The sequence below is a fragment of the Pseudorca crassidens genome, chromosome 15 (genome assembly GCF_039906515.1).
Source record: "Pseudorca crassidens isolate mPseCra1 chromosome 15, mPseCra1.hap1, whole genome shotgun sequence".
NCBI classification, from domain to species: Eukaryota; Metazoa; Chordata; class Mammalia; order Artiodactyla; family Delphinidae; genus Pseudorca; species Pseudorca crassidens.
This window is the reverse complement of record NC_090310.1, coordinates 38,354,125-38,370,690: the sequence shown is the minus strand read 5'-3', so window position 1 is coordinate 38,370,690 and position 16,566 is coordinate 38,354,125. Positions and strand designations below refer to the sequence as shown.

The 16,566-nt window shown below is 59.0% G+C and overlaps 1 protein-coding gene and 1 long non-coding RNA gene across 4 annotated transcripts; one reads left to right on the top strand and one right to left on the bottom strand.

The window, feature by feature from the left end:
* Window positions 1–1,607: 1,607 nt before the first annotated feature.
* LOC137207366 (uncharacterized) lies at window positions 1,608–10,161 on the bottom strand. Of its 3 annotated transcripts, XR_010935056.1 has the most exons (4): window positions 10,026–10,161; window positions 9,712–9,838; window positions 3,599–3,737; window positions 1,608–3,118 (listed from the first exon to the last, which is right to left on the bottom strand). It is a non-coding gene; the product is annotated as an uncharacterized lncRNA (long non-coding RNA). The 3 variants fall into 3 exon arrangements; XR_010935055.1 differs by having other exon boundaries at window positions 3,584–3,737; window positions 9,712–10,152; XR_010935053.1 differs by having other exon boundaries at window positions 9,712–10,152.
* Window positions 10,162–10,318: 157 nt separating this feature from the next.
* SOX8 (SRY-box transcription factor 8) lies at window positions 10,319–15,442 on the top strand. The gene is made up of 3 exons (XM_067707159.1): window positions 10,319–10,941; window positions 12,266–12,495; window positions 13,203–15,442. Exons 1-3 carry the CDS (start codon window positions 10,520–10,522, stop codon window positions 13,940–13,942), a joined length of 1,392 nt encoding a protein of 463 aa, XP_067563260.1. The 5' UTR covers window positions 10,319–10,519; the 3' UTR covers window positions 13,943–15,442.
* Window positions 15,443–16,566: the final 1,124 nt, after the last annotated feature.

Here is a 16,566-nt window from a genome sequence, read left to right as displayed (position 1 = left end):
GTAAACTGTGGGGAGCTTGGAAGGAAATGATTGAGGTAGGTGTGTTTTTTTCTTATTCATTTGTTAGAGCTCTTTACATATTAAAGATCCTCTTTTTTTTAATATTGCTTGGGATTTTATCTACTTAAAATATCTTTCCATTTCAAAGTGGAAGTAGATCAACATTCTCACTTTATAGTTTAAAAGAAAAAAACATTAAAGTCCATGAGGTATAGTTTTCATTTTAACTATACCATTTTCATTTGTGTTGGCCACTGAGAATTCAAAGGTAAATATGAAATAGTTTTGATCCTGAAAGAATTCACAGTCTAGTAGGGGAGAGACAACCACCTAGTCATACAATGTGAAATGCACTACACACAACAAGCCCAGACAAGTGAGTGGTGAATTTTGTCAAGAAAGATCTTCTTGTCTGTATATTGCAAATGTTCTGGGTTTTTTGTTTGTTTTTACGTCTTGTTCCTAGTCTTTGGTATGTAAATTATCAATAGTTGTGTAGTCAAATGATCAGTTTTTCTGGCATGTTTAATTATATCTTCACCTGTAGTGTAAGCCCCATGAGGGCAGTGATTGCCTCTGGACATAGGCTCTCCCAAATTAGGCTTGACCAGGAACTTCCGGAACCCCCCCTCCAGCCCTCAGCTGCCACCCCACCCTCCCATTGTTGGGGTAATAGCATTTACGTGTATATTATAGTGTGATTTTTTTTAAAAGCTCCCTTTTCTTTTCCATGAAAAACCCTCCCTCGGACCCCATCTCTAAGACCTATAAGAGATTTTCAACGGAGGGTGCAAACATCTTCTGTAGCCTGGAGAGCCCCTAGCTCCTTGAGCCCTCATCCTGAGGGCTCAAGCCTTGGGGAGCCCTGGCCGTGCCCTGCTTCCAGGTCCTTCCACAGGAACCCACAACCCACACCTCCCCTCCATACCCGCTGTTGTCCGGGTGCCACGTTCGGATGAGCCCACACAGCCACTTGGGAAGAGTGGGGAGAGTCCAGGGCCCCCAGCCCAAGCCTGCCCGAGCTTCCCTGGGTCCCCGCCTGGATGTGGGAGCTGCACAGGGGATGGAGGCAAGGAAGGATGGCTCTGCTGTCAGGTGTGACCCCGGGTGCTGCTTTTCAGGTGGGGACAGTTTTCACAAAGGGCCCTTTGTCCTCAGCTTCCCCTGGCTGGGGCTGCATTGTTCCCCCCTGAGAAGGGCACAATGGGACATTGTGCAGAGCAGAAAGGGGCCCCTTGTCCAGCCTCCAGCTCGCTGGGCTCTGGGCTCCCTCCCCGGGTTTGCACAGGGTGGGCGAGGCCATCAGAGGGTCCACCGGGAGCTCATGTTCTCATGTCTCCTCCAGGGTCCTCCTCTGAGCTGACTGCAGAGGTCCAGTCCATCTGAGGGTCTAGAACCTTCACGGGAATGAACCCCATCGAGCAGGGCTTGGCCATGGAAAGGCTGGCCAGTGGCTCAGTTCGTGGCCGTTTCAGCCTGAATTTAATCAAACGTGCACTGGTGTATTGTTCAGACATAAAAAAGAGTCATATTGATACATTCTACAACATAGATGAACCTTGAAAACATATTCAGTGAGTGAAGCCAGACAGACACACAAAGCCACATATTGTACAATTCCATTTATATGAAACATCCAGAATAAGCAAATCGACAGAGACAGAAATTAGATCAGTGGTTCCCAGGGGCTGGGGGAGGGGGATGAGGAGTGACTGCTAACAGGGACAGGGTTTCCTTGTAGGGTGATGAAGATATTGTAGAACTAAATAGAGGTGATGCTTGCACAACATGGTGAATGTACTAAATGCTACTGAATTGTACACCTAAAAAAACTTAATTTTATGCTATGTGAATTTCACCAAAATTAAAAAAAAAAATCTGCTCTGGTCCTTGTTTCAGAATCACCTAAAAAGGCATTGCTTTTACCTGTTGGAATAAGTCATGTCATTTATACTTACATCTTCATTTAAACTTACATCTTCATCTATGCTAGAGAGCAACTAACAGTTTTAAAATAATATTCAGACATGGGTACATCTTGTGCCCCGCGAAGATGCCCCACTCTAAAACACACCTCTTCTGCAAACCCCAAGCCGGAGGGCCGGGGCCTGGTGCTGGGTCGGGGCACTGAGATGCTTTCCTCTTGCCCCACCACTCAGCGCCTGCATGCTGGGGTCTCTATGAAGCAGCTGTTCACCAACGCCAGGAGCCTGGGGGAGGCTCCTGAACCTACATTTTCAAGGAAAAAACTATATGAAAACAAGCCAAGATACAGGAGAGGCCAGAGGTGCTGAGAGGAGGCCTGACTACCCTCCGGGCTGGTTTCAAGAGACCTGGAGCTGAGCCCCACCTGGACAGAGCCAGAAAGGGCCAAGAAGGGGAGGGGAGGGGAGAAAGGGAGCTCCCCTGAGAGGAGCTCTCAGCTCAAGATGGGCTAGTGTCCCAGGAACCCCTAGGTGGGTCCGCCTGCAGCTCCCCCAGCACGGCCCTGGAGCCGAGGCGCACAAGCTCACAGCTGGCGGCACTCCCAGCAGCTGCGGGACGGCTTCAGAGGAAGGAGCCCCATGTCAGCACCTCGTCCAGCTGTCCCTGGGCACACGGGCCTGGCAGTCCCCACCGCATCAGGGTGATTGTCCCTGACGTGCCTTTGCAGCTGTCTCTGGCACCCACAAGAACCCAGCTTGGGCCCAAATCTAATCGTGCACCCTTCATTTACCCCAATTTTTCATGTCTTGACATCTGTTGATGGGGAGGGCAGGACCTGCTGGTGCTAACATCTGTCACTTTCTTCTGGAGGGGTGGTCAGTTTGGGCCGGCCCCACCCTGCCTGTCCAGCGGCCAAAACCCCCTGGTGAGGCTGGCAGGTGCGGGAGGGGGTGGGTGAGCAGGTGCTGGCCATTTGCTGGTTGTTCTGGAACCATGACTCATGGACGGCTGTTCTGCTTGGCTTGCCCGTCTCCTGTCCCCACACCTCGGTTCCGGGCCACGAGCACTCCTACCCCTGATCCCCAGAAGGAGATGTGACCCTGTGTGGACCTGCAAGCTGGTGAGCCATGACTGCCAGGCAGAGTGGAAAGCAAATAATCCCAGTGCAGTGACATTCTCTGGATGTAGAGCCCTATAGGGGAAAGAGTGTACAGTTATGTTTTTCTCACGGAATCATATTCTGAACTGGAAGAAGTCTTGAAATCTGCTGAGGTCACAATCAGGAGGCCTGCAGGTGAATTCGGCCCACAGAACTGTATCATTTACCAATCACCACGATAATGCCACGTAACAAACAGCCTCAAAGCCACAAGTTGTTGTGTTGCTGGGCAGTGCTTCCCATCCAGCCTGGCTCAGGTATGCCTCTGCAGTCAGCTGAGGTCTGGGTAGCAGCAGAGCCCTGGCTGGCCATTAGGGCCTCTCTCCGGCCACCCACAGGCCGCACCACTCCTTATAGCCTCGCCCTCAACAGCTTCCACATTCCCCTCCCTGCCTGAAGGCACCGGCATCCAAGACCGTGATTTGGCCCAAACCTGGGGGGTGCTGAGGGCTGGGCTGGGGGAGCTTGTGCCCAGTGCCATGCATCACCAGATCTTACCTTCTTAAGACTCACCCCGTGATTAAAGCAGACGATTCATTTCTGGAAAGAGAGGGCAGCATTGCTGTTACAGGTTCTCCTACAGGACGCCCAGTGGGCCTGACAGTGGGAGATGTGCTCGGAACTCTGCCAGCTTCGCATGATGGTGAGGTCACTGAGAAAATGCAGGACACATCAGGTGTTGTCTACAGCACACCCAGAATCCTACGGACATCAACTTGTGCAGGTCTGGTGGGGCCCCCGGGACAGACAGGTACTCTGCTGCCCAGAGTAACCCCGTAACTTGCCCAAAGCTAGAGGCCACAGAGAACGGCATCAGAACCCATGACCTGGAGACGCCCTCCTTTCTAGAACTCCAGCACCTTCTCGGGGGATCACCACAACTCCCTCCTGCCCCTTTCCACACCCCAAGGGCAGGAGGCAGGAGGCAGGCGCAGGGACCACTGTGCAGCCCCAGTTCACAGACCAGCTGGGAAACCTCCTTCCACACTTTATTAGAACGCTTTGCCGGCATAAGCTTCTACAGGGCAGAGCCCCTGTGAACGTCACCCACTGTCCCAGCACCAACACAGGTCTGGCCTGGAAGCCCCAAAAGTGTTTTCAGAATGAGCTATAGAATACAGAACGCTTACTTCCCCCATCCCGATCTAGTCTAATGGACCTGCACAGCGGCCACTGGGGGCTCTCCATCTCATCGTGGTCACAGGAAATGTTGAAAGCTGCCAGAAATTGCTTCTAACCGCTCGGGTTAATTCATTACTGTACTTCCAGATAACGCACAGGGGTCACGTGATCAAGAGCTTTCGGAGCTGGCTCATCCCGGCCACTCCAGCACCCACCTCCACACAGCCAGCTCAGGGCCCCTCCTGTCTAAAGGAATGGAGAGGGAGCAGCAGGCCACCAGCCCTCAGGAGGCTCCAATATACCCGCCCCCGGGGTGCCAGCTACCTCCTCTGATGACCTGCCAGGCTCCTGCTTGCACCTGGCCAAGGAGCCCATTCCTTCTCAAACCAACACCAGGTGACTGGGTGGGAATCACCAGTTTGAGTGGCAAAGTTGGCCCATATCTTGAAGTCCTCAGGTCCTGGGGCTCGGGAGCAGGTGGCTGACAGTCCTGTTCTACACACGCCATGTCCCAAGAGGAAGGAGACGTTGGGGTTTGCAGCCGAGGAGGCTGGGTTTTCTCTTGCCAGCGGCTGCCCCTCCAGCTCCTCGTGCCAGGCCCAGAGGGACCAAGGGACCCATGAAGAGAAGACCAGGAGTTTCCTACACCTCTGCCCCAGCCCAACAACCCCAGAGGCAAAGCTTTGCCACACCCATATCTGAGCTCCTGCAGGCCGGCTCCCACCTCACTGCAGAAGAACCCCAATGTGCCCGCCTGAGAGCATCTTAATTAAACCCTCCTACTCTGTGTTCAGAAAAACAAATACCTGGGAGACCTGGGTGGTAATCTTTTGACAGGGTGTGTTTTAACTTGCCTTTGACACTAGTGGGTCTCTGGAACCTTCCATCGTGGCAGAGGCGGCCAGGTCCCTGCTGGCCGGAGCCCCTTACTCAGAAAGGGATTTTCTCTGTGACGTGTCTACTTTCAGCCATGTTGGCCCATCCCAGTCACACTCTGAGGGGTTCAACTTGGACAAGAGGCCTCATTAAATCTGAAAGCCAAGATTGGAAGGACAAGCATAGCTCTTGGCAGCCTGTTCGGGCTCAGAATGCTGATTTTCTGAAGTGAGAGTCAGCTTCAATGTCCTGGGTCCCCTCCTGCAGGGGGGCTGAGGAAGTCTCTCCTGGCCCCATCGCTGGGGTCCAGGGGGCAAAGGCCCAGAATGAGAGTGGGGTCTGGGAGTTCAGGAGACTGAGGGCCCAACATGAGGGTGGAGTCCAGGGCCCAGGGGAGTGAGGGCCCAGCATGGGGCTGGGGTCCAGGGATCCAGGAGTCTGGTAGCACGCAGAGCCCTTCTGCAGGGACAAGGAATGGAATTTACTGGCTGACGGGGGAGACGTCCAGAGAAAGGCACACACCGATGCCAAAACGCTAACGCCTCAGCACTCAGTTCCTCTGTGGAAGACGCTGCTGGTGCCTGGCCTGGACCCCTTTGTGCTCCCTCTACCCCCGGGACCCTGCCTGGAGACGTTTTTGGCTGCAGAATCACCCTCTTCCCGCAGTCAAAGAGACCTAATGGCTGCTGGTGGAGTCAGCTCCAGGCCCACTGGCCAGAGAGAGATGGATGGGCACAGCCGGAGGCTTGGGGACCACTACCAGGAGGGGGTGAGTGGAGGCCAGAGCAGAGACCACAGCTGTTCCGACACATCTGTGCACACACATCTCACTGGGCAGACAATGTACTTTGGGGTCCTTGGGTTAAGCACTGCCCCCTCCCCAGAGAAGAACAGCCACAGCAGGGGGTCCCACCAGCAGTCAGCAGTCACCCCCAGGCCGTATGGGTTTACTTATCAGGAGGCCTTAGAGCTGATGAAAAGGTGCAGAGGGACAGCCTGGAGCAGGTTCTCCCTACCTGGAGGTGGGGAGGCATCCTGAGGAGGTGTCTGCTGGAAGCAGTAACAGGGCTCAGGAGCAAGCTACATGGGACCAGCGCCTGCCACGGGCTGGCCCCCAACACCCTGGCCCTGCGGGCAGAGAGGGGAGGAATGCGGGCGTGATCTTCCAGTGTCCTCTGCACAGGACAAGGAACAGCTACGGCCAGCTCCCGAGGGGATATTAGCCCAACCAAGGGGCCGGCTTCCACCCAAACCAGAACTTCCACACCAGCTGGCAATTATGTCGGGGAGGGGAGTTTCAGCAAAAGGCTTGGCCCAGAGCCCCGAGAGTCTGTTACTGGGGGATGCTGGACCCCTGGCACCCTTGGGAGCCCCCTCTCTTCTCTCTCTGGAGACCTGGTGGGCCAGGACGAGGCTGCCTTTATGGGGCCTCTGCTCAGAGCTGTCCCTTCATCTTTGGCCTGGAAGTTTGGTTCTGCAGACCGGCCAGTAATTAAAAGTACCAATTAATCCCCAAGGTTGAGCCGGGGTTCCCAGGATGTAATGCCAACTGCCTCAGGCTGGCTTGCCAAGAGGCCCAGGCCAGGGCTGCGGACACACAGGGGACACATCGGCCTGGGGTTCATGGGCCCACATGACCTGCCCCCAAGGTCTTTCTCTTAAAGACTCTACCAACTACACACATGGCCGCCCTGACTGTCTGAGAGAAGAGCCAGGCAGGGGACGGGCAGAGGATGGGCAGGTGTCCTTCTCCGTGGTGATCTGGCCCTCAGCAGCCCCTTCACATGGACTTCCCAAGCCGGCCTAGAAGCCAACGAGTGGATGGGCTGGGGGGTGTCTCTGCACCTGGAAGAGGTTTCCCTGGAGCTCTCCAGCCCTCCACTGGCCAGGTCTCATAGGCACGGCGGGTGCCTGGCAGCCCACACCTCCTTCTTTGCAGGTCCCCTTGGAGCCTCTGCCAGGGGTGTGGGTCTAGAAACCTGCTTACGTCAGCTTTCCCACGCCCCAGGCTGATAGTCCCGGGGCAGGTACCTGGTCCAAACTTGGCCAATCAGATCGTCTCCCTGAAACCGCAGAGCCCACAGATGAAGGTAGAGGCATGTGGACTGGGGTGGGTGGGGACAGAAAGGAAGAGCTCAGAGAAGAGGGGAGCCGGGGGTGGACTGAGAGCTGCCCCTCAGCCTGGCTCTGTTCTCAGATAACCTGTGCTCTTTGCTGCCACAGAACCTTCGCACATGCTCCCCATCCCACCATGCTCTTTCCTCTCTCTTCGATTGGTCAGAAGTGTCAGGCCCCAACTTGTCACCTCCTCAAAGCTGCCTTCCTGGATCACCCCACCACCACTACCCCCCTGCCGCCCATGGTGAATGTCTCAGCCCCTTGGTGTGTTCACTGTTGGTCCCCTCCTCAAACGCCACATCTTCTAGGCTAGGACGGTGTAGTGTGGTTCTGTGCTGTGTTGCCCAGAAAAGCCCAGCACACAGCAGGCACTTCATCAATACTGGTAAACACAGGAATTAACTGTGGCCACCACCTCCTCTGAAGGCTACGTCCTGGTGTCCACTCAGGGGCTGCCTAGCAGATGAGGATATGAATCGAGGTCAGCACTAATGGGTGGGGCCAGATAGCACATGGCAAATTTTACAGCCTTCAAGACCACGAGGGAGCTTTGGGGCACTTCTGGGTGCCACCCTCTGTGTCAGCAGCCAGCCTGAGAAAAGCCCTGGCAGGGATCTGCCTGCCCATCCCCTGGGAATGGTGGCCTGCACATATAAGACAGAAGCTGCCCACCAGGACCCCACCAGTCCCTGAGGTGGTCACTGCAACCCGGTGGAGCTGAGGGTGGGGCCTAGGACTGCACATGCCACACACTGTGACCTGGATCTGGCACTGGACCCTCCTAGCTCAGCCTCTTTTCCCCCAAGGGTCCCAGTGGTCAACTGATTGTGTCCTAGGGGACATAGCTGTGTAGTGCCCCACCATGGGTCAGTGGGGAGCGGGGAGAGGTTGCCCTGCCCAGTGTACCCAATGCAGACCGTGCTCCATTTTCCCTGGCAAAGCAAAGCTCTTCATGGAAACACAGACCTGGTGCCCAACGGCATGCCCAGTGCAGGGAGGGGTGGGATCTGATCCCCAGGACAGGGTTGGAGGCAGGACAGTTTGGGCCGGGTCTGTCATCCGTACCTCCTTCCCCCCACTTCAATCCTGCATTTATTTGCATGGATCCCTATGGGCCAGGAAGTCCGGTGGATGCCCCTGGGGAAGCCCTCACTTGGGCCTCCCTGGTGTCCTCCGACTGCAGGGTGGGACTCCAAGAGGAGGGCAGGACCTCCGAAGGGAAGCCACCGCAGACCAGCGGGAAGGATGTTCCTGGCAGGTGACCTTGCAAAGGCAGGCAGATGACAGGAGGGGAGGCAAAGGGACAGGCCACTCTGGAGGCCAGCTCTCCCTCTGGTATCAGGGCGTCCTCCCAGCACACTGTTTCGCCTTACAGCGAGGCTCCTCATGGTGCTTTCCTGGAAGATTGGAGGTCGGGTTCCCTGACCTGGGCCAGTGGGGTAGCCCTTCCATCACCTGAAGGTGGTGGGGAACAGGGCAGCCTGGGCGCTGGCCCCTGCCTCTTAGGCCCTGTGCCAGCTGTTCCAGATGCAAGGCTGCGGGGGTCCCGGGCATCCCCGGCATCTCCCAGAGCCCACTAGACGTCTGGCAGAAACTGTCTCCAAGGCCTAACTAAGGAGTTCACAGCCCAGGCAATGGCGCACTCAGTTGGAAACTGGCTGGAGCCCTGTCTTACATGTGGGGGCGGGGTGAGGGCAGGAGGCTCTCCCTGCGAGGTCAGAGCCTTGGAGGGAGCTCCTGGGTTGGTAAAAGCACATAGGGGAGACTCTTCAGCTTTGGTGTTTTCTGCTAACAGACCCGCCCCTTCTACTCCTTAGGCTGCCGTGGCCACTCGCCCGGGAATCCATGACTCGGAAGGAGGTGCATGGTTGGGGAACTGGGCGCCCTTGACTAGGGTCACCCGGGTCGCAAGGTCGGAGACGCGCGTGTTCTGTGTTGGCTGTCTTGGGTGGGGGTGGGGGGTAGTCTGGCGAAGCTCTGGGCGGCCGGGCCGTCGCCTCTCGGCGGGTTTGGCGAAAGAATCCGAGCCGCCCTCCGGGACCGCCGGGCCCACGGCCAACTGGCGGGGGCGGCCTCGGGCGGGGACTCTGAGCCGCGGCCCGGCGCTTGCCTCCGGGTAAATGTCCCCTCTCCGACCCCGCCGCCCCCAACAGGGCGGCACACCCCGCCCCCTTCTCTCCTTGGCTGGCGCGCCCACCTCCTCCACTCCAAGCGCCCGGAGTGGCCTCCGCCTCCGCCAGACCACCCAGGACCGCCCCGGCGGACGGCCTCGGTGCCCCCAACCCCCGGGTCACGCCCGGAAGGCCCTGGGCCCCCGCGTCCGGCCACGCCATCCGCCGGGCCGCCCTAGGGACTCAGCTAGGGTCAGCCCAGGCCCCGCCCAGCGCTCCCGCCCCCTTCGGCGGCCGCGGCTTCTGCGGCAGCGCCCCTGCCGCACTTTCCGCGCCCGGACGGGATCGGGGTCCTGGGATCGCCCAGCTCTGAGCCGTGGTCCCTGGGCGCGCCGTTACCTGGACGTGCGCGGCGTGCAGACTGGCGCGCGGGAGGCTCCTGCACGTCGCGCCGGCCCTGCGGGCGGGGAGCTGACCCCCCGCCCTGGGCCGCAGGCTGGCAGCAGTTGACCCCGGCGCCTCTGGGCTGTGGGCAAGACATCGGGGCTCAACGCAAGCTGTGGGGGAGGCTCTTGAGGACCCGCCTCCTTACGCAGCGGGAGGCCGAGGCTGGGTAATGGGACCGGGGCCCGGACGCACAGGAGCAGCTATGAGCCAGCAGAGGGAGCGCAGCGGAGAACCCCAGCAGGCAAAGGGCACCCCGGAGCGCCCACCTCTACCCGTCTCTGCCCCCTTTTTCCTTCCCGCCCCTCCTGGAAGGGGGGCCCTCGGCGTGCTGCACAGCCCGGGATCCGGTCCTCGGCTGCCGGGCGCGCCGGCCCCACGTGGTGCGGCGCCAGGCGGGGTGGGCGGGGGCGCAGGGGGAACTGCGGCGCTTTCTTTAAGGTGGGGGGAGGGGGCGGGGGCGGCCAAGCTCCGCCCCCAGTGGCAGTGGGGTGCGCGCCGGCCAATGGGGAGCCGGGCGGGGGGCGGAGCCTTGTGGCCGCTGCTTAAAGAAACTTGTTGCGGGTAGCCCAGCGGGGACTGAGCTCCGGCGACGGCAACGGCGGCGGCGGCGGCGGCGGCGGCAAGAGGACCGGGGTTGGGAGGCTGCGGGACGCGGGTCGGGCCACCGCGCGACGACCTCGGGTCCCAGAGAGGCTGCAGCGCAGCCGGGCATCGGACTCGGTGCACCTCCCTGGTGCGCGCTTCTCCGCGCGCGGCCCCGATGCTGGACATGAGCGAGACCCGCGCCCAGCCGCCCTGCAGCCCATCTGGCACTGCTAGCTCCATGTCGCACGTGGAGGACTCAGACTCGGACGCGCCGCCGTCGCCTGCCGGTTCCGAGGGTCTGGGCCGTGCGGCGGGCGCGGGGGGCGGCGGCCGGGCCGACGCGGCCGAGGCGGCGGACGAGCGCTTCCCCGCCTGCATCCGCGACGCCGTGTCGCAGGTGCTCAAGGGCTACGACTGGAGCCTGGTGCCCATGCCGGTGCGAGGCGGCGGCGGCGGTGCGCTCAAGGCCAAGCCGCACGTGAAGCGGCCCATGAACGCCTTCATGGTGTGGGCGCAAGCAGCGCGCCGCAAGCTGGCGGATCAGTACCCGCACCTGCACAACGCGGAACTCAGCAAGACGCTGGGCAAGCTGTGGCGGTGAGTGCACTGTCCCGAGGCCGGGGCGGGGAGCGGGTTCTGGGGTGCGTGGAGCTGGGCGGTGGCGCAGCGCCCGGCCTCGGCCCTGCTCCCAGTGGCTGTTCCCAGGGCGAGTCGTAGTGGAAAAACCCGATCTGGCCAGACGGATGGGACGCGGGGTACAGGACGGCCTGGGCACGCAGAGGGCAGCAGGAGCAGTGTGCAGCCCCTAGCACATTCCCTGAGCCCAGAAACAGCCTTCTCTAGGCAGTGGATGGCAGGCCGAGTTGGGGACCCCAGCTGTGAGTGGCCGCAGAGCCTGGAAGCTTGTCCCTCCCAGAGGAAAGTGGCCTCTTTCTGGAAGCAGAACACAACTCTCTGGAGGTGCCCCCTCCTTGGAAAGGACTCCCCGACCACCCTGTGGAGGGAGTCCAGAAGGCAGATGGAATGGTGTGTGTTTGCCCCACCAGCACCTTCGGCACCTTCCCCGCAGCTTCTCCCAATGCTCTGCCACCTCTGCACCCTCACCAGGGAAGGAAGGGGATGGAGGGGGTATTCAGCACTGGTGTGCACTTTGGTGTGATGAGGCTGGCCGTTTTGCAGAAAGTAGGACGGCAAGCAGTGGGCAGCAGTGACAAGGTTGCTGCTTGGGACAGCCCATCCCCACCAAACGCTCTCTACTGGGGTTTAAAGCTCTGGATCCAGGGTGCTGGTCTCGTTTCCTGCTCCTCACCTCATGAGTGGGAGCTCAAAGCTTGTGTTTATGTCTTCTGTGCTCCGGCCTCTGTCCAGTCAGGGTGCTGTGGACCCATGGCAGCCCCGTGCCTCTGTATCCCTAGACCCTGTCCTGCAGGCAGACATGAGCTTCTGGAAGGGTATGGGGGGCCGGTGTGTGTTCTGAGCCTTAGCGAGGACCACTGGGTTTTGCCAGTGTTTCTGGAAGTCTGGGAAGCCCAGCTGCCCACAAAGTCCCGGCTTGGTTCCCAGAAGCCTCCCTTTGTCCACAGTGTGTTCTCAGCTGGGTCCTGGCCTCTTCACCCACCTGCCATAGAAAGTCCCAAAGGGAGGGGACAGGTTCAGGGAGGGGGGAAGTCAGAGGAGGAAGATGGAAGCCGGAAGGTTTGGGTCTTATTCTGGCTTGTTCCTCTGACCTCACCTAATGCCCTCACCCCCGGCTTGATCCCTTCTGTCCTCAGAGAAGGGGAGCACCTGCCTGGGGCCCACCAGGTTGCGGGCATGCACTCGGGCTTCCCTGGTCCTACCCAGTGCCTCACCTGATGCGCGGGCCAACACCTGGGGTGGTGTCGGCCCCCTCGTCATCTTGTTCCTGCCCTTTGCCCTGCAGCTTGCTGAGTGAGAGTGAGAAGCGCCCCTTCGTGGAGGAGGCAGAGAGGCTGCGGGTCCAGCACAAGAAGGACCACCCAGATTACAAGTACCAGCCACGCCGGAGGAAGAGCGTGAAGACTGGCCAGAGCGACTCAGACTCAGGTGCCGAGCTGGGCCACCACCCGGGCGGTGCTGTCTACAAGACTGACGCCGGCCTCGGTGACGCACACCACCACGGTGACCACACAGGTGGGCTCCTGGGGGTAGGAGCAGGGGCTCACTCCCAGGGCAGGCACCCTCAAGAGAACCAAACCTTCCCCGGGTACCTGGGAAAAGGCCCCATAGCCCCAAAAGGCAGCTGTTTCCGATGCCCACGGGGGCCTGCTTAGCCCCCTCTGAGACTGAGGGCCTGATATCTTGCCCTGGTCTAGCGCACTGTGACCTGGGTGTTTTCTGTCCTTCCCGAAAGCGTTTCTGCTCCGCTGGCCTTTGTGCTGGTTCTGACCTAGGATTCACCCATGCCACCGGCCTGGTGGTTAGCAGCCCAGTTTCAGGATCAGACTGACCCGGGTGGAATCCTGGCCAGCTGAGCAGTCTTAGTCATGCTGGCTACAGCCACGGGCCTGGGGAGACAGGTTTTGTGTGGACTGTGTTGTTGCCGTGGGCGAGGGGCTGGGCACTTCCTCTCCTCCCCCCTGCCCCCAGCTTGCTCTTCACGATGGGGCCTCCCTGGCCCCAGGCCTTTCCCTAGAACAGTGCTTAACGGAATTTCCTCGGCGAGGAGTGAGGTCTAGGTCTGGCTTTGCTGGAATTTCTGGGAAATGTACAGGAACAAAAAGCCGTTGATTCCTACCTGCGGCAGTTAGCGGGGCTGGTTTTCCTCCTGTGTGCACGTCACCAGCCTGGCCGCCCCCTACAGAAGGGGCATTCATCCCTGAAATGTGCTCTGTTCCCAGGGCAGACCCATGGGCCGCCCACCCCCCCCACCACCCCCAAGACTGACCTGCACCACGGGGGCAAGCAGGAGCTGAAGCTGGAAGGCCGCCGCCTGGTGGACAGCGGGCGCCAGAACATCGACTTCAGCAACGTGGACATCTCTGAGCTGAGCAGTGAGGTCATCGGAAACATGGACACCTTTGACGTCCACGAGTTCGACCAGTACCTGCCCCTCAACGGCCACTCGGCCTTGCCCACAGAGCCAGGCCAGCCCGCGGCCGCCAGCTCCTACGGAGGCACCACCTACTCGCACTCCGGGGCGGCTGGCATCGGGGCGTCCCCTGTGTGGGCCCACAAGGGAGCCCCATCGGCCTCTGCGTCGCCCACTGAGGCAGGGCCCCCGAGGCCGCACATCAAGACGGAGCAGCTGAGCCCCGGCCACTACAGCGACCAGTCGCACGGCTCTCCGGGGCACACCGACTACAGCTCCTATAGCGCTCAGGCCAGTGTCACCACGGCCGCCTCCGCCGCGGCCGCCAGCTCCTTCACCAGCTCACAGTGCGACTACACCGACCTGCAGGCCCCCAACTACTATGGCCCATACCCTGGCTACCCGTCCGGCCTCTACCAGTACCCCTACTTCCACTCGCCCCGCCGACCCTACGCCTCGCCCCTGCTCGGTGGCCTCTCCGTGCCGCCCGCCCACAGCCCCCCCAGTAACTGGGAGCAGCCCGTGTACACCACCCTGACCAGACCCTGAGGGTGCGGCCGCGTGGACGGGCTGCGGCCGAGGACAACCTTGATCTCGGCAAAGATAGATAGACCTCCGAGGGCTTCCAGAAGGTGTGTGACGTGGGGAGGAGCCGCGGCTCCGTCAAGTGCCTGCTGAGGTCCGCGGGAAGCCAGGCTTTGTAAACGAGTCCCCTCTGCTTCCAGACTTCCAAACTCCTGTCCATGGACAAAGCCCTCCTTCCCTTCTTGCTCTCTTTTTGCGGGGACTGCGACTCTGACGGACAGTCACTGGGTCCCTCTTCCGAGCAGACGCCAGCGTCTGGGTTTTGCACCTCAGTGTCTGCAAAGCAGCAGCCACAGCACAAAGGACAAAAGGAGGGAAGAGGTGTGGGGTCTCCAGGCCGCCCGTGTTCCAAGGTCCTGGCCACCCTTGGCGCTGAGAACTCCCCGAGACCAATGGATGACGTTCCTGAGGCTGGTCATCACCCGTCACCCACAGCCTGGCGGGGATGTGTCCGCGGGAGCACCTCTTGGGACCAGCTCATTAGACCTGAGGTGTTCCTTGTAGTTAGGGTTCTTCCGAGCAAGGTTTGGCTGTGATTAACACTTCTCTCTTTTTATTTTATTTTTTTAATTTTTATTTTTGAAGCTTCAATGTGTTTGATTTGTTTTGAAAGCTGTTAAAATGTATTTATGTTCTGTATTATTTTATCTTTAATTAATGAAGTAATCTGTGCAGAGAGCAGAATTTAAGACAAAACGGAAGCCGCAGAGCTGAGGGTGAGGGCTGGGGGTGGGGGCAGATGGGCTGGGGCCCTTGCTCCAGGCATTTGCGAGCCTGGCTGTTTGGGAGGCATCAGGCAGAGCCCCAGCTCCAGGGCCCCCAGAGGTGGCCGGAACCCCGAGGCAGGAGAAGGGATTTGTCTTGTGGTGTCTCTGATCAGGTTGAGGTGCCCCTGGCACCTGGCATTAAGTCAAGGTTTAGAAGGCAGGGTGTCGCTGAATTTCATTCCTGCTCACAACCGTGCCAAGTGGTGGAGGCGGGAATTTCCTGGGACGTGGTGGCTCCAGAAATGCATTAATCTCGGCTCTTAGGAACCAGGCGCCACCTACAAGCTGTGAAACTAAAACCTTCTCCACTAAGCGCTTTTAGATTCTTAGTTTTAGAAGAATAATACCTGATTTCCCTGTCCTGCTTCTGCTGTGTGCTGAGCGATGATAACCGCCTACTTCATGGAAAATTGTGCCTTTAAAACTTTGTAAATTTAAGTACATCTGAGATGTTGCTTCTTTTTACTTTTTCTACTTTTTCCTACCATTTTCTAGAAAAAAATTTTTTGTTTTGCATATCTCTTCCTGGGGGTGGGGGCAGGGAACTACAGCAAACTCATTTTTATGCAATATATTTTTCGGTGTCAAGTTTGGATTTTCGCTGTCACTTACCTGCTGTGTTTCGCTACTTTCTGACCAAGCAACGCTAACTTTTGTACAGATCAATTTGATAAAATTAAAAAATGCTTTTTATCTACGTGGGCTGCATTTTGTGTGTTGCTTTCCATAAGCGTGGGGGCTGTGGGTCTCCGAGACCATGGGGGTCCTGTTTTGAAGGAGTTTGGCCAAGGCAGGAGTGGGCTCTGTGAGGGTTAACCCCAGGCTCCCCGGGGGGAGGGGCCGGCTGGCCAGACCACCCTCCCTCTTGGGTGCTGCATCTGAATTTGAAAAGAATAGATCTCAGAAGCCTCCAGGAAGCGGGGGATGCATCTTCCTCCTGGTGTGTGTTGTGGGGGGAACCTTCTCAGTAGGCAAAATGGGTCCAGATGGGCCAGATTTGGGCCGTGGTTTCCTCCCAGGCGAATCCCAGAGCTGGTTTCTGGGTGGCTGACGACATTTTTCGGGCACTGGCTCAGAGCCAGGCTGGGAGCTGGATAAAAGCTGCCCTGCAGGCCCCGGACAGGACTGTCTGGTTGGCAGAAAGGGTTTCTAGGAAGAAACGGTTGTGGGAGCAACAGCAAGCGAGGGGCAGCCTCGCTCCCCGGCCGGGCCTCCCCAGCACGCGGGCCTGGAGGCACCCACCTCTGAGCTGTGCAGATGCATCTGGGGGTGAGAGGAAGATTATGCTTCTCAAGAGAACCCAGATACGCAAGGCAGTTAACCTATGCAATTTTAATGGATGGCCTGGGTATAGGGCCACGCACCCTTCCCCTCGCCTGCCCAGCCGCTCGCGTGGCTGCAGTCCAGGGCGCGTCCCTCACCCCGCGCTGGGGAGCCACATCCAGGGCCTGCCAAGAGCAGTGTTTGGGAAGAGCTGCCCGGATTTATGAGGGTTCGTGAGACCAGTGTTTGCCAAGCTTCCCGGGTGAGGCGGGTCTGAGGTGGGGGGATGTAGACATCCAGGCTCACAGAGGCCCGCTGCCTTCACAGCCGGCCGCCTGCGAGGAGCCAGCCCAGCCTGCCCTGCATCCAGCGAAGGGCTGTCCAGGTCCATATGGCCCTCTAAGCCCTCGCATTGACACCCCAAACCAAGGAAAGCCCCCAGCGTCCAGCTTGCTGACAGAGGGAGCAAGGCCTCCCCTTTGCTGTTCTGGGATCGCTCAGGCCTTGCCAGGTTCCCGAGGGCTGGAGGCTCTGCCAGTTTTGTTTGGAGTTGGAGGG

What these genes read in the sequence shown, in the direction of transcription:
- SOX8 (XM_067707159.1), top strand. Translation starts at nt 10,520, where the DNA reads ATGCTGGACATGAGCGAGACCCGCGCCCAGCCGCCCTGCAGCCCATCT. An exon ending in ACGCTGGGCAAGCTGTGGCG is followed by an intron (nt 10,942 to 12,265) that starts GTGAGTGCACTG and finishes TTTGCCCTGCAG; the next exon opens with CTTGCTGAGTGAGAGTGAGA. An exon ending in CCACCACGGTGACCACACAG is followed by an intron (nt 12,496 to 13,202) that starts GTGGGCTCCTGG and finishes CTCTGTTCCCAG; the next exon opens with GGCAGACCCATGGGCCGCCC.